Below are 20,818 nucleotides of genomic sequence, written 5' to 3'. Positions count from 1 at the left end.
TCAGCTATGTGGTTTATTATGTGAGTGACAAGCCATCCAGTTACACTAAATTGTGAACGATATGAAGAGAAAGTTCGACTCACAAAGGAGACTCTTGATTTTTTAAAATTAAATTTACATTTTTTTGTGACTTTAAGTTGAAATACAACATAAACAAAATGGGTTATAAAAAGGATGTTCTGCATCAGCACCATGAAAATAAGATAAACATCAAGTATCCTTTTCTTCAAAGATTGAGAAGAAAATGAAAAATTTAAAGTAAGTATCTACAATGGCTAAATGTATACACAGAAAATTTTAAAAGAAAATGGATAGTAAACTCCCCAAAAGACTGTAAGCTCCCAGAAGGGCTATGTTTTCCAAATATATATATTTCATATATTTCCAGATATATATATATGGAAAATTTATATATATATATGTGGAAAATTTATATATATATATATGTGGAAAATTTATATAGAGTTCCATTCACAAGACTCTTGCTTAATTTTTTTAAGTGATGACTATAAGAACTATATAAAATGCCTCCCCCTTCTCCTCATGTTTTATATTTTCAATACTCTGCAGTCTGTCCCAGGGCTATGCTGTTTGGATGAATAAATGCATGGAGTGAATGAAATTTAACATGTAACTTTTAAACTTTGGTTTCATACAAGGTCAATTCTCCTACATTTTGAAGAGCACCCAAATCCAGGTACACATGGTGCCCTGCAGCATGGAGGAGTGATTTATTTTTACAGTGGGCCTCTTACACAATACCAGAAGTTGAATTAATTGCAGCCAGAAAGGTATTTGTTTCTATATGCAAAGCTGCAGTCATTGTAAATACAATTGTATACACCAAGTTAATGTAACGATATGAACAACCAAAAAATATAGTCATCATTCACAGGCACGTTACTTTGCAGTATTGAAGAGAAACGTATGACTGAAAAATACTTCCGGGGGCATAAGTTAAAGATTTTCATTGACCTGGTTCTTTTTAAGTTGAAGAGATTTATACATTAACTAATAAATTGGAGTTCAAAAAAGCTATATAAGGATAATTTTATGTCCTAAAATGAAATACATTGATTTGTAAAGAAAAATTATGTATACTACAAACTTTTATGTACTAGGTAAAGAACCCCTAAGAACCCCAGAAAATTTTCTAAGGAAATTGGAAACAATTAGGTAAAATGTCAGTCTTTAAATGGACACATTCAAGCCTAAGTATGAGGAAGCAGTTAGAGATATTGAAGGTGTGTGTGTCAGAGTGAGAGAGATAGGGGGAAGGCTGTAGAAAAAACAAAGTACGGCAGAAATCAAGAGGCCATTCTTCCATAAAAGAGAAGTTAAAACAATAGGAAGAAAGCAGAAGAAGGTATGTTTGATAAGATGTAGGAAGAACACCATAACAGTAACAGTTTCTAAGGCATACCTTAGGTCCTCAGGCAGTTTTCAAGTGGGTCTGTCTGGATCTAGCCAGGTGGGGATTCAGACCTGAGCCTTTGAGGCTCCACCCATCCACCCTTGGAGCCTGCCTGCCCTTGGCAAACCTTTGCCCTTTCATCTTCCGGGCTCTGGCCTCTTGCCACAGTGACAGTGTGCACATTCCCCTGGGACACGAAGGGAGGAGCCACTAGAGAGAGTCTGCAATGCACAGAGGGTAGGACTATCCAAACAGGAACTGTACAGCTTCGAGCTATGAGCTCCAGGATTCCAGACAGACTACATAAACACCAATGCATTTAAGTATTCTCAAGCTATAAATTCATCATGTTTGTATGATTAAGTAGAAACCTGCTAGAATTTTAACCATTAAAAAATCAACAGCAAACAATTTACAGAATCTTTATTGTAAACAGAGATCATTAATAGTTATTACAAACTGAGTTAACTGACACTCAGGGTAGCAGTCCGAAACAGAGTTATAGGTTTTTGAATGGCATAATTTGTAGTCTTTGCCCCCTCAATACTTTTTACAGGACCAGTGTTCTAACCCCCAAGCTATAGGGCCTCGTGTCAACACTTTTTAAAAGACTACTAAAATTATCAGCATTTCAATGGTCTCTTTTTTGTTAAGTTTAGCACCATAACGTTCTTATCTTCTTAAAAAAATTCGTTCAAAGCTAGGTAGAATTTCCACCTTTCATCATCAGAACTATCACACAAAATTTATTTCATTTTTTTCATAATGCAAAAAGAATACAAATAAGGATATTTTTAAATCTTGCAGACTATATATAGGCAGCCCCTCCCTTGTGTTGTCTGCATTTTCCTAGCTGCCCATTGGACGGTTTCTGAAATACTTTGCTTTTATTTCATTTGTCTCCCTTGTCACTGCAACCTATCTCTAAAGTACTGTGGTTATTTAAACAAGCATATATCTACCCCCCTCTCCTGAGAGCCTGTCTTTATCTACTTTCCCAAGTCTGCTGCTTTTCCTATCAGTGCTCAATGCAGGGGATGAACAACCAGAAGAGGCAAAGTTAACCTTTTGGTTTTTGAAAAATACCACCTGGTGGTGAGAATGAGGAGCTGAAGCTTTTCCATTATGCAAAATAGATCACAAGTGAAATGGACGGTTTGTTCTTGATCTCATTTCCAGTGAGTTTTCCAGGTCTACATCTCAGTGAAAAGGCAAGGGCTACCTGCAAAGTGTCCTAAAATACTATACCTGTTACCTTTACAATCAGTTCTATAAAAACATCAAAATACCCTCTCATGTTAAAAGCACTTAATGGAGGTGTATCAAAAACACAAGTATTTTTCAAGGAGGAGTAAAAATAGATTGCTTTGTGAATTATATTCAATAAATAATACTTTGTAGTGTCTTGTGACTTTTGCAAAAATATTTAAAGAGACTTTCAAAACAAATCTAAATAGAGCAGACAAGAATGTAAAATTAAAATATACTAAGCATGTGAATGAAAATTCCAATGGATTTTTCTGAACATCAAATATGAAATGACACTGAATATATTCAAATAAGATCTGAATATCACAACAGTAACACTCAGGTCATAAAGTTCACTTTTTGGGTAATGGGCATTAAGGAGGGCACGTGATGTGATGAGCAATGGGTGTTATATGCAACTGATAAATTATTAAACACTACATCTGAAACTAATGATGTACTGTAAGTTGGCTAAATGAATTTAAATTAAAAAAAAAGTTCACTTTTTTCCTTCATTTAAAAACTGTACTCTGTATTATATAGTAAGTCGATATCTTTTAGTACACTTTAATGACTATTCATAATCTCTAAGGCATGTGGTTGTTCTATCAGAGAGAACTGTGACTAGATTGAATGCAAATTTTTTGTCTTGATTTTCTTATCTACACAGTTCAAAGTGGCCACGACAGAATGCTGTTCTACTTGAATGCAGAGTGGGGCTTATGATTTATCTCTACTGCTTATTTTACAGCAAAACTATTTTGAAAACTCGGCCCCTGATGCTCTGTGTGTGATTAATAATACCAGAGTTCCTTTTAAGTCAAATATAAAATACATTAAAAATCAACTGGCTTGAGGGTTGTAAATCACAATGGGATTGTGATATGAGGAGCAGAGATCAGTTCTCATACTTACTCAAAAGTTACTTAAAGATTAATTTTCTGTATCAGCACCCTTTACAGCAGTGCGGCCCAGCTTTGTTCAAGGCCTGGTGCACACTGCAATGGGTGCTATTTGAATGGCACACTGGGGTGAACTACCAGCCATTCCCAGCCCACAGACTTGCCTGGGGCCATGGCCTCCCACTTCTCACTGTGTTGCCCTGAGGCCTGAGGGTATAAATATCTTAGTGACCCTTTTACCCAATTCAGGCATTCCCAGGTGCCAAACCCCTTCAGTTATGACACTGCAGTAACCTACAAGTAGGCTAATTTGACTTCTCTATAGTATAATATTTTGGAATTGGCTTAAGCTAGTTTAAAACCTGACAGAAGTTGGACATTTTTTTTTTTTTGACATGAGACTGATTTTTTTTTTTAACTAGAGTAAGCATGGCTGTTTTATTTGATTCTTATCTGCTTAGGTAAGTTTGAATTAGTCTCTGTTCATTTTTCTAGACTTTTAAATATTAAGATTTCTGTGCAGATAGTAAAAAGAACACAGTATTTGGAAGCAGGTACATTTAGGTTTGAATCACATGCAAGTTCCAATCCCAACCCGGCCAGCTATTTCCTATGTGACATTAGGTAAGTTTCTTAACTTCTCCGATCCTCAGTTTCCTAAGGGGAAACACTGGGATAGTAACACCTACATCCAGAGCTGTGGTGAGAATCAGTGACGTTACAGATGCAGCGCCTGGGACAGTGCCTAGGATGTGTCAGATGCTCAGCTGTCGTCAGGATTTAACAGTTGAAGCTGGGATGGTGTTTCAATTTCTACCACATTGTGAACACTTAGTATTCATCAATATTTAACAAGTAAATTCTATTAAAGTAAAATCTATTCTATTAGAGTATTTTCATCCTAGTGCAAAACTAAGAAACCATAGTTTCTTACCAGCTCACATATGTGAAGTTCTTTAATGACTTCACTTGCACTGAGAATACAGCTGAAAATTAATGCACTAAAAATCTGTCTTTTCTCTTAGAAGCCCAAAGACGGAGCATGTAACATTTATTAATGGAGTACCTTTCAAACATCTTAAGTGGGTGTATCTCCATTAGGTACCAAAATTTACTTATAGCAAGTCTAAACAGTTGCTTCAGCCCTTTATCCTTTAGACAAGGAACAGCAGGATTTTAAAAACACTTCTTTAAAGATTAATTTTGCTTGTATTCACTTCTGATAATTACTTTAGAACTGTAATTTGAAGATCAGTGCAACTTAACGAAATGTATTAAAATTTAGGCTCTCTGAGAGCTCTTTTAAATATGGAGATTATATAATAGATACAGTAGTGCTCTGTAGATAAAATGAGAGTTATTGCAAACTCTCTAAAAACATGACTTGCATGCACACTCTTAAAAGCAGTCAAGCCAGGCTTTGAACACACTGCTGAAGTCCCGGGTTCCTTTAGCGAGTGTCTCCACAGGGGTTGTCTGAGATCTGGCAGCCCATGTTCTGGCCTGTTACTTGTACCCTGAAGAGCGTTCCGTCCGCACACACACAGAGCTTGTACCGCACCCACTCGCCAGTCCCAAACTGGTCTCCACTGGAGGAACCAGGTAGGCGACTTGTGCTAACCATCACAGTTCCATTTAGGATGATGCTGTTTTCCTATTAGGAGAATAATGGCATGATTTATTTACCTCCACAAGTGGTGACAGAACAAAATTAATAAGAAAAACTTAGAATATTAACAAGAAAAATAGGTAGTAAAAAACAGTAAAGTCATGACCAAAACAACAACAAAGAAAACAAAACCAGTGTCAAGATTCAACTAGTGACCTCTTTAGCTCATAAAGTGTATCAATAGTTATAACACACTTCATTAAAATTATATCAAAATTCCTAAGTACGTAAGACAGAGAATTTTCATTTGTTACTTCCTAAGAGAGTTTTTACAAAGTTAGTGACTGGTAGGTTTCTGATGATGAAAAGAAAAAGACTGTTTTTCTCCTACAGAAAATTAATTTTAATTTCTAATGTTTTTTTTTTTAAAGATTTTATTTATTTATTCATGAGAGACAGAGAGAGAGAGAGAGGCAGAGGGAGAAGCAGGCTCCCAAGGAGCAGCGAGCCCGATGTGGGACTCGATCCCAGGACACTGGGATCATGACCTGAGCCGAAGGCAGACGCTTAACCATCTGAGCCACCCAGGCGCCCTAATTTCTAATGTTTTTACAACACCACAAATGAAGATTCAAACCAGATAATTCTGAAGACCAGGCACTCAAAGAAAACCACCTCAAGGTTCTCTTCTTCAAGCCCACCGTTTCAGGAACATTCTTGAACTGTAGGCCCTTTTTGGGGGGGAACTCCTAAGTCTGGCTCTCCCTTCTTTCCTCCCTCTTTCCTGTTCTTCTTTTCACTCATTCAAAAAATAATTATTCAATGTCTACTATGTGCTAGATACTATTTTAGGTGCTGAGGATATAGCAATCAACAGAGAGCTAAGTCTGAGTTCTCATACAGTTGACATTTTAATGGGGAGGGGCAGACAATAAACACGTGAACAGGTAAAATAAATAAAACATCACTGGAGGAAAAAAGGTAAGCAGAGAGAGAGTGACCAGGCAAGGGCTCTGTTTACATAGGGTGGTCAGGGAAGGCCTCTCTGGTAAGGTCACAGTGCAGTGGAAACTGGCTGATATGAGTAAGCCATGTGGGCAACTGGGGAAGGGCCCTTTGGGCAGAGGACCCAATACACGCAAAAGCCCCCGTGTGAAGATGTGCTAGTGTTCGAGGAACCTGTAGAAGCCAGTGCGGCTAAAGCAGAGAGCACAAGGGAGTCGACTGGTAGATGAGTCAAAAAAATAACTCAGGGCCAGACATGTTAGGGAAGGGAATGGACTTTGAGTTTTATCCCCAATTAGATGAGAAGCCATTTGGAGGGATCTGAATGTGGAAGTGATGTGATCTCTGAGAAAGGATCACTCCGGCTGCTGTATAGAGGACTACAGGGGCGAATGAGGAAGCATTCACCATTTAGAAAGCTGTTCTAACAGTGCAGTAGGATGTGGTTGGTGGTTTATACCATCGGTGGTGGTGGTGGAGGCAATGAGAAGCAGCCAGACTCTTATCTTTTGAAGGTAGAGCCAGAAGGCTTTTCTGATGGACTGATGGGCACCATTTAACAAGATGGGAACACTGAAAGAAAGGCATATCTGGGGAGAGAGGGAGGGTATGAAGATTTTGGACTTGTTGAATTTGAGATGCCTATTATGCACTGGAGTGGAGAAGGTACAAAGTCATCTGGGTATGTGAGTCTTAGTTCAGAGGAGAGATTAAAGCAGGAGTTCCAAATTTGAGAGTCATCAGGTTATAGAAGGCATTCAAAGCAATAAGACAAAGTTGGGTTTGAAGAAATGGAAATAGCTACTTGACTATGTAGTGTTATTATGCATATGGAATAAACAGAATCCTTAAGTGATGAAGTTTGAAATTTTGTTCCAATATTGCCATCTTGTGGTCATTTAATTTCACTTTCTTTAAATTGCGAGAGCAGTTATTTCTTTAAATGCGTTTGATAAAATTAAAAAAAAAAATTTTTTTTAAATAATTAGCTATACACTTAGAAGCTAGCCACTGATATTAACTGGATTATAAAGCTAATTATCTTTTCAGTACCGTGGGCTTGTTTTTCTTTAACTGTGGAGAAACTGGTATGAATGTATATGTATTTCAAAGTATCTTAATATTTCCCCTATCAACAGACAGAATTTTCAGGTAGAAAGAAAGAAAAGATTTAGGTAACTTGCTAATGGCTATATGCAAATCTATCACACCTCTTGCTTCTTTGAGTTTCCAGTGCTGAGAAGAATAGCCCCACTGTGGCCGTTCTTCAACACTATTCTCTCAGAGGAATGGCTTCTAACTATAATACATGCAAAAAATACTCAGTATTGCTATTGAGTTTCTGGCAAGAAACACATTTATGTTTATCTTTATTATTTAGAAATTGTAATATGTGTTTTAGAGGAGAAAGCTATTTATGAAAATGGAAAACTTAATTTTTTAAAGCTTATTTTTTCTAAATTAAATTAAATTTAAATAAAAGAAATAATTATTTTACAAGTCCTTAGATTTAAGTTTATTTTTGTCATATATGATGCTTGGGTAAAATAAATTTAATTAGCTTTAGTTAAGCGGCATATAGCAGGTGGCCAAAGACATTTTGAATAAATATGCTTTGATCAAAACTGTGAGCAGGTAAACCGTTTTTGGATTTCTGGCTCCCTTATATGAGATATGTTACCTACTGAAGTTCAGATATAATCTGTGAAGGACAAAGCTTCACTTTTCAATAGCTATAATAAAGGCAAAATCATTTTCCTTTGCAGTTAATAATAGATGGGTAAATAAAATACATTTTATACATTTGCTAATTGATTTTCACATAGCTAGGTATAAAACTCAGGAAAGGGCATGAAAAATCTTTAATTAAAAAAAACTCCAACAACTTCAGGGAATGGATACTTCCTATGATAATTCTTACTTTGAGAATTCTTCCAGAATTTTGGAAATTTATTTTTGCCTTTTAAAATAATATAGGTATCATGTTATAAAAATTTTTTTAGAAAACAAGAGGCAAGCAGAAAGAAAAATAAAATTAAAGTCATCTGTTATCCTGCTACCCACAGCCAACCATTGTTGACATTTTGGCATACCCTTCCAGGTTTTTATAAACGTACATATGTATTGAAAAATGAAAATGAGATATTTCACAAACTGTAACTTTCTTTCACTTTAAAGTGCATTTTGAACATCTTTCCATGTCAAAAAATATACAACTACATTACCATTTTTAATAAGTGTATACTATTCCACATATAGATTTATGTGCTCAAGAATCTAATAATTCTCTAAAATTCTTAAGAAATACTCACTGCCTTTAACTCCATATTACCACCCATGTGAAATTCAATGGTTTTCCCCATAATGAATACACCTTCATTTCCACGCACGATAGCACGCCCGTCAACTTTTATATTTAAGTCACTAGTAGCATTGCTGGTAATCTGAAAATTTAAAAAAAAGTAATAAAAAGCGTTTCTAAATTAAAGTGAGAATCATTATCAGAGACAGAGGAACAGGAGTTTCAGCCATGGAATATGAAAGGCAAGTGTTTTCAGTCACATTTTATAGGTGTTGAGATAGAGAGACGTGACTTGATAATGATCAGATGACAAATCTAGAATTAATCAATCCTCCCCACTATTCCAGAATTTATTCTTTCACATCACTATAAAACAGCAAAACTCCCCACCCGCTTTGTAACTTTAGACTGTAATTCTCTTCCATTAATAAAGTAAACAAAATAAATCATACCCTTTCAGTAGATGCTTTTTGAACATTCAGACTTTTCACTCCACTTGGCAAATGAAACTCGTGAGTTTCATAGTCTGTGCTGAATAAGATATTCTGAGTCCTTGGGTCAAAAAACTGCATACCAATGTCACTTGTAATAGAAGTTTTGTTCTTTTCTACACTGAGCTTTGTTGTCCCTTGCTGAAAAACAATCTTCAGGAAAACACTTTATCATGAATATGTTTTCAAAGGAGACAGCATCCAAAATTCATCAAGAACATTATCAAAAACACTTTATAATAACAGACTAACTTCAAATAATTTTCACTGCATCTGTCTGTCCCCTCTCTATCTACTTGGGAAAAGAGTTCTTTCACATGAGGGTTTATACGCTTGTTTGCTTACACTACTCTGCACAAATCCATGGGTCACAATAGGACATATAGACAGACCTGGACCTAAGATGGGCAGGGGATGGTAAGATTACCTCCTTGGGGTTCTAGTCCATTGAGAACCTATGTTACGGCAGCCACTTGGCATGGGCTGCCACTGACCCGACTGGCATATTCCCTTCTAGACTCCCAGAAAGTACAGGGTATTCCAACCTTTGTTTGCTGGTTACCGTGCATGGAGGATAAAGAGAACACTCTATTCTTAGAGTAATTAATCTATTACAGAAAATGCTACTACCATATTAAGATATTAAGAAAGCATGTAATATTAACAGATTATAAGACCAACAATATTATTAAATATGCTTGTGAATATTCTCTCAAGAAAAATACCCATTTCCAATAATCAACTCTAGGTTTTTACAAAGAATTTTTCTCTAATGTCCCTCAACTGATATGGTAACTTACAGGCTGGTTGTTGCCAGTGATAACCAAGTTTTCATTTCGCCTTCCTCCTACGGTGCTCTTATAAAGAGGATGTATAACTCCCATGTCAGACACTTGCTTAAAACGAAGCAGGCCACTTTCATGAAACTCCATACTGTCGCAGCCATTTGGTCCGATGCGAATCACAGCCCAGATAACAAGTATTATCTAAAATAGAAAACAAGACCCCTGCTAATAGGTAACATACATTTAACATAATTAGAAAACAAACAGAAAAGGTAATTGCCAAAGGATTAAAATTCCTTAAGATGTCTCATCAGTGAAGATGTCTCATGAGTGATTTGAACACATCAATTGGTTTTCCACTTATAAACAAAACCCATTTTATTTTTATCAAGGTATTACAGGCAAATAGCTAAAAGTCAAAAAGTGCTAAAAGAGCAGTTTCTTATTTCTTCTGCTCTCTCCACATCTTGTCTGGCAACAGCCACTTACAACAATTTTAGGTATTTCATTTAGAATTTATTCCAGATTTTTAAGTGATATATTATTTCCTCACTCATCAATTTGAGGTTTTATCTATTAATTTCCTACTTTAGCAGATGAGAATTTATCTCATTTATATTTCTTCTCCCCCGGCTCCCATCTCAAGTGCTGGCAAGACCCAGGTTCAGTATTTTAGTATTGCAACCATGTAAGTACTGTTCACTGCTAAGCCAAATACTGTAACTAAGAGAGCACTTCCTTTCTTGTACTCTGCGTCTCTTAGAGTTTCATATTTGTCTTTCTTTAGCACTGGACCACATTTGCTTAGTTTCTTTGAAAACCCGACTGAATCTTTTCAAAACCTCCAATGTTTCTATAAAATGACACTCAGTAAAAGGTTCTCAGAGTCCAAACCTCTCAGATAGTTTATTCTATGAGTTCTATTTTTTTCTCTCAGGAAAGCTTGTTGGAACTCTGGTCTTCTTGCTCCAATCTGGACTGTTCCCCCTGCGTCTGCGACACAGCTGTAACTGCGAACTTCTCCTTTGCTTTCATGCTGGAGTTTCCTTCTGTCTTTCTCTCGCGCTGGATACCCAGTTTCCTGCATCCCTACCTTCAGCTTTCTGGGAGTTAGTGCCTTCTTGCGGTGAGCACCTCCTCCAGTGGCCTCCTTAGAAGGAATACGTATGAAGGAAATTTTGAGTGTGCATGGTTAAAAAATGTCCACATAAGCCCTCACATTTGATTAATAGTCTAGCTTGATAGACATTTCTAGGTTTGGTGTTACTTTCTCTCTGAATTTTGAAGGCCCTTGCTGTCTTGCTGTCTGGTTTGTAGGGCTGCATTTGAGAGGTCCAACGCCTCTGATTTTGTTGTATTCTTCATACATAACCTGTTTCTATTTTTCCTCTGGAAGATTTTAGGATCTTCTCTTTATCCCCAGTTTTCTTAAATTTCACAGGAATGGCCTTGGTGTGATTCTTTTTCATGCATGACACTGGACCCAGAATGGTAGTTTTCAATCTGTTCTAGGAAATTTTCTTGGTTCATTTATTTGATAACTTTCTCCCCAGTGTTCTTTCTTATCTCTTTCTGAAACTCCTATTAACAGAATGTGACACTTCCTGGATTGATTCTTTAATTCTGTTGACCTTTCTGGAAGGGTTCTTTTTCTTTATCTTCTAATCGCTTTCTCTCTCCATCTATCCATCCATTCTTATGTATTTCTACAAGTTCTTCCTTATTCTTTAATTGCTCCTTTTTAATGGCATGTTACTCTTGTTTTGTGGATGTAATATTCTCTCATTTCTCTGAAGATATTGGTTTTAGTTTTTTAAGTTTTCTGTCATTCATTGTATTTTCTCTATCTCCCCGAATTCCTATTTTCCCCATGGTTGGTGTGTTTTTGGTCTCCATCATTTTTCAATTCTGGGAGCTTCCCAAAAAATCCATTGATCCCTGGTGACTCAGTGTTCATATTTAACAGTGAGGTTTAAAGAAGTGCACAGAAAGTTCTCTGTGTGGGGTGGGGCTTGTGACAGGCTAAACGGTAGGAGATTAGGTGGCTTTTTCACTGGGACCTGCCAAGTGTCAGTATCTACAGGTTTTTTCTCCAGATGCTTCGGTTGCTCCAGGGCAGGCTATTTCATCTCTCGCCTGGAGGACATAAGCCTGGTGCCAGGGAGCTGGAGACAGAGGCTGAGAAAAGAGCTAGAGATCTGGGAAACGGAGTCTCAGCGCTCAGGATTCAGACTTCCCCGCTTCCAGCATGGAAACCCATCCCTACCCTCCTCTGCGTAGCATTCTCAGACAGGAAGAATCCTCTCCCTTCTATAACATACCGTGTGGGGCTAGGGGGCAAGGTTGCCTAACTGCTGGCTGGAAGGGACAGGAAGGCTAGGGATCTCATGGCTCCTTCTACAGGGTTCTCAAAAAGCTGTTTCAGTTCCTGCCTCACTCCTGCTTTTCATGGTACTTGTATTTCCATTCCTGATGATTCTGCATGGCACTTTCACCAACACACTCTGTAGCCCCGTCCCCAACACACAGAAGCAGTTTCTTCTCTGGTAAGTTAGCTGCCATTTCGCCTCCTGCTTTTTTGTCTTCATATATTATGGTTTAGGATTTGGTTGCCTCTCACGTTCTTTCAAGATATTTCTGTTTCTTGACATTGTCACCTTCGGATGAGCTTTTTAAAGAGGAAGGGGATAAAAATGTCTTCATTTTGCCATCTTAACCAGAAGTTTCCAACAACAACAAAATGTATAAAATAAGATAAATTCAGAACATATGCTCCTAGTAAACTATTTACAGTACCAGCTCTTTCCAATGTAAGGGAAGAATTAGACACAAACGTTTTGGATGTACATAAAATATAAAGGACTGGCTTAAAAGCATTAGAAGTCAAAAATAAAAATAAATGGAATCACTTTAGAACTGTAGCCCATGTTCATCAGTCATTAGTATACCAATAGCCACCCTCTGAATATGTCATCTACACACATGCCAGAGGGGTTCAAGTTTAACCCTCAGATAGTTACAACCTTGGATTAAGTCTTCTTCTTTAGAAAAGCAAGTATCTTTGGAAAAGGCAACATACTGGGTCTTCAGCACTTTAGTGTAAACTGGCCTACCAGATCCTTTCCTTCTTTGACAACAGAGACTTAAGACTACAAAACATTACCTTCTGCTGTCAAACAAGGGTTTACAATTTCAAAATCTGGTTGAGGAGGTAAGACTAAATTTAGGCAAAGCTGAATGAAAACAGAAAGGATTATATTTTTTAGGAGAGGTGAAGGCAATAAAGTCATGATGGCAAAGGTCTCTTCTACCTAGCTGACTCTACCCTTTCAAAAGTTAAGTCCTTTAAAGGGAATATTCCATGAATATATATATTAAATAAAATTAATACATGGTAATACTAGCATACTAGGTTTTTAAAATATATAACACATTTATGACAACTCAATAAGAAGAGGCACAGACTTATAAAGTAAGTCACAGAGATGCAAAGTACAGCATAGGGAATATAGTCAATAACGTTGTAATAACACTATATGGTGACAGATAGTGACTACACTTACAGTGAGCACTGAGTAATGTATAGAACTGTCGAATCCCTTGTGTTGTACACCTGAAACTAATAACAACACTGTATGTTAACCACACTTTAATAATAAATTAAAAAAAGGCCAGTGGTCTTTTCTATAAGTGTGTAAAAGATGGAATCTCCTGTTGTTTTTCAAAGTATATATCCGAAGAAGAAACATCTGATAAAATGTGTTCTTGGGTGTGAAATTCGGAAAACAGGATTCTGTTAGACAATATTTTGGACAGTAAGCAAGTCAGGGGCTCTTTGTACACACTGTGAAGGGTGATTGTGCATCTAAAAAAACTTAGTAAGGGATAAAACATGTACAGAAAAGCAGAAAGTAAGAGGGTTTCAAAAGAAATTATAGAAACAAAGTCCATGATTTCACTAAAAAATTCCCCATGGTAATTAAAAAAAAGAAAATTCTGTACCACATACTTACAATTAAATTGATGACAGCCAGGATAAACAAGAGGATAATGACACAGATGGCTAAATTGCCCTTTCTCCCTCTCAATCCCGTTTTATGGAGGCGATCTTCATCAATTGGAATATATCCAGCTTTGAAATTACTATTGTGCTCCTTATTGACGTTCCTTCTCTCGACAGCCTTCTCACGCATGGACTTCTTTACAGGACCATTGGAACTTTGCTAAAAACAAAATACAAAACCATGGAACAGCCATACCTACTCTTTGCAATGCACCTATTTATGAAGCGCAAATTCTTAATGAAAGAAAGCTGAACTGATTAGTGACATATTTTCCATGAATAAACTTTAAGTCATGCTGAGTTGTAGGCTCCAAGTCAGGACATTAGTATGCTTAGAGGGGTAGTGGAGAAGAACCTTTTAGTGTGACTCTTTGATAACACATTTCCACCCTTTGCTTTGAACAGTCCCAGTGTCCCTAAAGTGTACAGCTAGCTCATCTGGGGGAAGAGTTGACATATACATTCCACAGTGGGTCATCTTCTTTTTAACTAATGATTTATAGTGATTTGTTTCATTTTATATATATATATATAAATAAATAGATAGATATCATATATATATATATATATATATTTTTTTTTTCATTTATAAGAAAAGAATTTGGAAAGGCTGACACACTTTGCTATTTATCACCCCAATTGGCTAAAGCTAACATTATCCTAGATCAGCAGTTTTCAAAGTATGGGCAGGGGAGACCAGCAGAAGCCCCCTGAACCCTTACAGGAGCCTGGAGAGTACAAACTATGTTCAAAATAATACCAAGATGTTATTTACCTTTCTTACTCTCCTTCTCTCATGAATGTTCAGTGGAGTTTTCCAGAGGCTAAATGACTGCATGTGATGACATCAATGCTCTAACAGCTAACGGAATGTGTGCTTGTGTATTCCTGTGTTGCAAATTTTCTCAGGTTTAATTTTTAATATGGTAAATATCAATGAATATAACCCACATAAACAAAAATTCTTTGGGATCCTCAGTTAACTTTTTTTTTTTATTTTTTTTAAAGATTTCATTTATTTATTTGAGAGAGAGAGAATGAGAGACAGAGAGCATGAGAGGGAAGAGGGTCAGAGGGAGAAGCAGACCCCCTGCTGAGCAGGGAGCCCGATGTGGGACTCGATCCCGGGACTCCAGGATCATGACCTGAGCCGAAGGCAGTCGCTTAACCAACTGAGCCACCCAGGTGCCCCCTCAGTTAACTTTTAAGGGCATAAAAATAACCTGAGACCAAAAAGTTTGAGAACCACTAACTTAGGCTATGGTTGAATAACATTTTTGGTAATACCTCATGAACACAAAATGGGTTCTGCCCAACTTACATATATTTTAGAGCTCTGGGAAAACTTATTTATTGAGTAGGCATTTATTAAATATTTTATGTTTAAACACTAATACCACAAATAGGAATACTAAAGAAATATAGGACAGGATCCTTATTCTCTAGCTATTACAAATGTGATTTGGGTATAAAATAGTTAGCAATGCAATAATGTATTCGGTCTGTTCAGGTGCCAGAATCAGTAGTATGGCCAATATATGCTGTGGGGTTCAACGGGAGGAGACGCAGGATGGCTTCACACTTGTTTTCAAGAAACAGAAAGTAGGTGGGCCAGAGCCGGCAACGCAGGGAGAAGTAGGGCAGGCTGAGAAAATTCTTGGACTGCTGGGTACAAATTCTAGTCTTTCTGTCTGTTTAACTGGGAGTCCCTGGAATGACATACTTTTCAGGGTGCTAAATGTGTAGGTGTTTGTAGGAGAGAGAGGAAACAGGACTACCAGTGAGTAGGCTGTTGGGGATGTTGTCGTAATGGAGGTTTGAGGTAACAAGGTAATGAGGGCCTAAACTCGGGATGAAAAAGGATAGGTTAAAAACATACTTCGTGAGGGCGCCTGGGTGGCTCAGTTGGTTAAGCGACTGCCTTCGGCTCAGGTCATGATCCTGGAGTCCCGGGATCGAGTCCTGCATCGGGCTCTCTGCTCGGCAGGGAGTCTGCTTCTCCCTCTGACCCTCCTCCCTCTCATGCTCTCTGTCTCTCATTCTCTCTCTCTCAAAAAAAAAAAAAAAAAAAAAGTTAAAAACATACTTCGTGAGAGGAGCTGACTGAATCTGCAGCCAGCTTCAAAGAATCTCAAGTTTACTGAATGGTGACTAGCTAAATACGGGGAATGGAGGAGGGAGAAGAGTCTACATATGTTGCACTTAAACTAAATGAGAAATAACCACATGACTCAAAGGCAAGGGGAAGGATGGAATGGGTATTAGATCAGTCAGGACTAGAGATACAGATTTGAGAGTCCCTAGCCTCTAGGTAAATTAAATCCATGAGAGAGCATCAGTTTACTGTAAAAAACAGCATACAGGAAAGAGAACAAAGAGCCAAGGACACAGTCTTGGGAAAATTTAAATGTGCAGCTACAGTAGAAAATGAGAAATACAATGAATAGTAAGAAAACCAAGAATGTGCAGTGTTGCTCAACTTGCTTTGCCAAGAAGTGCTTCTATAACCTTCAAAGGCGAACTCTGAGTAGCAAATTGGTAAGCTGGTAAGTCCGAAAAGATGCCACATGTATACATCTATTTTCCAGTCCAGAAAGAGAAAAGAGGAAAAAGAGAAGACTGTAGCTAAAGAATTATGTACTGTCAGAGGAAAACTGTACTTTTGTTGTTGCTGTTAGTAACCATCATCACCCCCCAATTTGGGGAAAGACTTGTATGTTTGATGGCAGAGGGAAAGATGCCAAGAGGGGCAAAGACCAAAGATCTCACAACAGGGCAGGATAATGTAGGAAATGAGACCCTCTAGGAACAGGAAAGAAAGTGATACAGAATAAATGAGAAAAGAATAAGCTTTAAGGATAGGCTCCCATTTCAATGAAACAGTTCACACTCAAGAGAGAAAACATTCTTCTTTTTCTTTGGGATGTGGAAGGCAAGGCCATCTGCCAAGAAAGAGTGGAGAAGGCTACTGGAATCTTATCATGGTGGCAGAGGTAGCAGGCTGGTTAAGGGCTTATGGAAAATAGAAAGAGACGCGAATAATCATTGTGAGTAATGCAGCAGATACAATTTTTGTAATTCCACAAAGCAGTAAAGAAGGCTCTATAGAAGACAATTCCATCTACTCACCAGATTTTTCACACAACAGGTTGTTGAGTGTTGTGTAGGTTGTGTGTCTGCATGAGGCACAACATCTGTGAGGGTACAGTGATACCGCTGACCTCCTAGAGTGGAATATGCATTTTTTTTTTAAAGGTTTTCTTATTTTTTTTTTTTTAAGATTTTATTTATTTATTTGACAGAGACAGAGACAGTGAGAGCAGGAACACAAGCAGGGGGAGTGGGAGAGGGAGAAGCAGGCTTCCTGCTGAGCTGGGAGCCCGATGCGGGACTCGATCCCAGGACCCGGGGATCATGACCTGAGCCGAAGGCAGTCGCTTAACCAACTGAGCCACCCAGGCGCCCTGGAATATGCATTTTGATACTTCTTGGCTGAAGGTACAGAATACCTTAAGGGAGGTATGTTTTCCTCTAATTTTCACAGACGCAGTATGGGCAATTTAAAAGTCAGGGCTTGAATAAAGGTCTACATAAAAGAGAGACAGGACAAATTTGATCCCTCCTGGGATACATTCTTTTCTCTGCCAATTCATGTACATTGTTATTCAGTTTGATACATTTATAACTTATTGAATAGTTACTATATGCCAAATGCCCCGGATCATCAAGACAAGCCAAACATAGCACCTACCCTCAGTGAACTTCCTTACAGGCCAGGAGAGTAGACAGACCGGGTCACTAACAACGGCAGTTTAACACGGCAAATGCAGTGGTAGCAAGTGCACAGAATGCTGAAAGGGTACAGAAGAGGAATGTAGCTCTACCCAGCAAGCAGGCACATCAGGGGAAGGTTTTTAAGAAAGGCTGAGATTTCGTTTGCATCTTGGGAGGATAAACAGGAGTTAGCCAGGCAAAAAAAGCACAGAGAAAGGCATTCCAGGCAGAGGGAACAGCATGGAAACTTTGAGTACAAGTCATCTCAGTGTGAAATCAACTTTGGTAGTTTCTGTGGATGGTGAAAAGGATGAGTATCGAAATGGGGCAAAAAATAAGGTCAGAGATATGGTTAGGGGCCAGTAAATGAATGGACATAAGTACTCGAGTTGTCAAGAACAATGGACTTTATCCTGAAGGTGATGGGGAACTACTGAAAATTTAAAATGGGTTAGTGATACAATCAGATTTGCATTACAGCAAAATCAAAGTCATGTACCAAAATGAGATGAACTGGAACAGAAGAGTTTAGAGATGAAGATAACAACATCAGGTTTATCTAAGAGTCCAAAGGAGGGCTTGACTGAGCTTTGGATGAAGAGAAGATAGGGAGAGGCATTAAGACGAAGAACTACAGAACCTGGTGATTGATTGGCTGTGAGTGTGACCCAGAGGGGATCTAAGATGACTCCCAGCTAGAGACCTGCTAACAAAATGTGTGGAGTCTGGAGGAAAAAGAAAATGTGGGGCCCTTTGTTCAAATATCACACCTGGGACAGCAGAACATGAAACCAAGTGTGGGTCCCTTCTGTGCTCCCTTAAGCTGGTCCAGCTCTCAAGATTCTAGCTAGGTTAACGAAGTGAATGGATGGTTTGTAACCCTTTTAACGGTAAGTATGATGCAATCCAGTTTTGTACATTTTTTAGTTTGGGGTGCCTGTGGAAAATTCGGTTCAGGCTGGAGACATAAATGTTTAACTCTGAAGTGGAAACTAAGGAATAGACCAGATTGCCCAGTTTATGTGTAAAGCAACAAGAGAACCTTGGTGGAGCCTCCAGAGCATCAATAGGTGATGCGGATGAAAAAAGAACCATCTAAAACAAGAGCTGGTAGGAAATCAGAAAAGCCAAAGAACAATTTTAATCTCAACAACCCCAAGAAGCTTTGTCTCCTTTTACTTTCACTCATTCCTTTAGATTTTATTTTATTGTTATGATCTGTAGCTTGCCCCCTCAGCTGATTTCTCTGCATTTATTTGGCAATCTGACTTTAAGTTCCTTGAAGGTGGATTTCAAGTCTTTTTTATGTCCTTTAGAATGACTGTTCCAGTGATATATAAAGCAATTACGTCGTTAAGAAAGTCTTTTCTGAGAACAGAATGCTGGCAACTTGACTTACATTTATTTTTTCAAAAATGTTGCAGAATGAGACTTTTTCAAAGGAAACTATCCTATCATAGTTTTGTAAAGGGAAATAACAGTTAAGGGGAAAAGTGACTATGAAAATTATTTTTATTACAACAAAATACCCTAGCAACTATAGATATGTATATGTAATACATGCATGCATGTGTCTGCATATGCATAGCTTGCTTTTGGGGGAAAATAGTCTTTTAAACTACTCTAAGGTACCAGTTTACAATGCAGATCAGGAAATACTTGATAGAGCATTAAAAAAAACAATTTTAAACCAACTGGACAGGACGCAGTTTCAAACTGGTGACCAAATTTCCAAAACCAAAGCGGGAGGAGAAACCTGATGCCTGCATACCGGGGACGGCAGGCGCAAGCAGTGGCCCCAAGCTGACACGCAGGCAACAGCGGACTGGTTCTTGGCTGGTGTCAGGGGAGCCTCCCCCAGGGGCTGAGGCTATTTTTACCAGCATCTTCGCGGGCCACCGACGCGGGCACGTCCTGGCGCAGGCTCCCGGCTGCCACGGCCGCCTCCCCGCCCCTCAGGCGGCGACCCTCCCTCAGCCCGGCCAAGGGGCAGGCGGCCAGGCCGAGAGCCGCCGCCTGCTTCCCCGCATCGACCCGGAGCCCCTGCCCGCAGCGCCGCCCGGCCCTCGCCAGCATCCCGGGTTGCGGACAGCTCCTGCCGCCCGCTCCGCCCCCCGGAGCCCGGCCCGCGGCCTCCGCCGGCCGGCCCCACGCCGGACCCCACAGGCCTCCCCGGGCCCTCCTGCCCCCAGCGCGGCGGGGCTCCCAGACCTGCTCGGCCGCCGCCGCCGCCGCCACCGCCGCCGCCGCCATCTTCCCGCGCCCGGCGCCGCCGCCCTCCCCGCCGCACCTCGCGCGCCTGCGCCTGCGCCCTGGCCGGCGGGGGGGGGGGGCCCCCCCCCCCCCATCGCCCCCCCCCGCCCCGCAGCCCCGCCCGGGGGAAGGGAGGTTCCGTGTGCGCGGGGGCGGGGGGTTCGCCGCCCCTGCGTCCAGCGCCGTGGCCTCGGGGCGCGCCTTGCCGCGCGCCGGTGTCCACGCGAGCTCCGGCCGCCTCTGGATTCTCCCGAAAGGGCGCTTCAGAAGAGGGCGACGCCTCTCCCTTCGCCCTCGGTTCCCATCACGGAGGGCTGGTGCGGTCCCGAGCTGTGACGTCCTCCTTGCATCATGGGCCGGGGTCTCCCTGGCCAGGGTGGCAAGGGGCGCTTTGGAGAGCACTTAGGGACAGGGGTGGTGACAGTGTGCGTGGAAGTTAACACGTTGCCAGTTAGCCTGCTAAAATCTTGGAAACTGAGAGGCCTCAAGGAGGACGTAAAAGTGCTTTAGGGATGCTTCTTGACTTTGGAGGGCCTGTGAAGTCTGATGCTTTCTTCTGTGGTATTGGGGTGGGTTTTCCATTTAGTATTGGAGACAGGGTTGTCGATATACGTCGTGGGGAACCCAACCTAACAGATACTCACTGCACACCGGGAATGTGCCGCCCAAATGTACAAGTAACTTGAATACACATTCCTTGTTCCTTGTTGTCAATAGAATCCAACGCTCTTTGTAGTTTTTCGGTTTTTGTTTTCAGGGCAGTGAAACTGAGGTGTAAGAACTGTTCCTCAGGTAGCTGAAACCACTTCTAGAAAGCACCTTTGGGCCCCAGCGCTGCCTAAGTCAGCAGGAAACCGCAAAGAGACCAGCTGGCAAAAGCTTTCTTTCTCTAGGAACCAGGTCAGTTTTGCTTTTTTTTGATGACTGGGGCTGTTATTTCATGGCTCTGCCTGCTTTCCATCAGAACATTGC

The 20,818-nt window shown here is 39.8% G+C and overlaps 1 protein-coding gene across 2 annotated transcripts; it reads right to left on the bottom strand.

Annotated features, from left to right (window-relative positions):
• Nucleotides 1-1,820: 1,820 nt before the first annotated feature.
• Nucleotides 1,821-19,872, bottom strand: SGCB (sarcoglycan beta). Of its 2 annotated transcripts, none has more exons than XM_035005005.1 (6): nt 19,805-19,872; nt 13,770-13,979; nt 9,772-9,957; nt 8,933-9,124; nt 8,491-8,622; nt 1,821-5,218 (listed from the first exon to the last, which is right to left on the bottom strand). In XM_035005005.1, the coding sequence occupies exons 1-6, from the start codon at nt 19,844-19,846 to the stop codon at nt 5,015-5,017; spliced, it is 966 nt and encodes a 321-aa protein (XP_034860896.1). In that variant the 5' UTR covers nt 19,847-19,872; the 3' UTR covers nt 1,821-5,014. The 2 variants fall into 2 exon arrangements, with proteins under 2 accessions (XP_034860896.1, XP_034860895.1); XM_035005004.1 differs by lacking the exon at nt 19,805-19,872 and adding an exon at nt 14,595-14,740.
• Nucleotides 19,873-20,818: the final 946 nt, after the last annotated feature.

The sequence above is a fragment of the Mirounga leonina genome, unplaced genomic scaffold (genome assembly GCF_011800145.1).
Source record: "Mirounga leonina isolate KUSES-001 unplaced genomic scaffold, KU_Mleo_1.0 Mir_129, whole genome shotgun sequence".
Classification (NCBI taxonomy): domain Eukaryota; kingdom Metazoa; phylum Chordata; class Mammalia; order Carnivora; family Phocidae; genus Mirounga; species Mirounga leonina.
Note: the sequence above shows the minus strand (reverse complement) of the source record. Positions and strands in the feature narration are given on the sequence as shown.

Excerpts from the sequence above, each read along its gene's own strand:
- SGCB (XM_035005004.1), bottom strand. The coding sequence starts at position 14,657 with ATGCAGTCATTTAGCCTCTGGAAAACTCCACTGAACATTCATGAGAGA. Across the intron at positions 13,980-14,594 it reads AGAGAAGGAGAGTAAGAAAG|CAAAGTTCCAATGGTCCTGT; the intron begins GTAAATAACATC and ends TTTTGTTTTTAG. Across the intron at positions 9,958-13,769 it reads TGGCTGTCATCAATTTAATT|ATAATACTTGTTATCTGGGC; the intron begins GTAAGTATGTGG and ends TTTCTATTTTAG.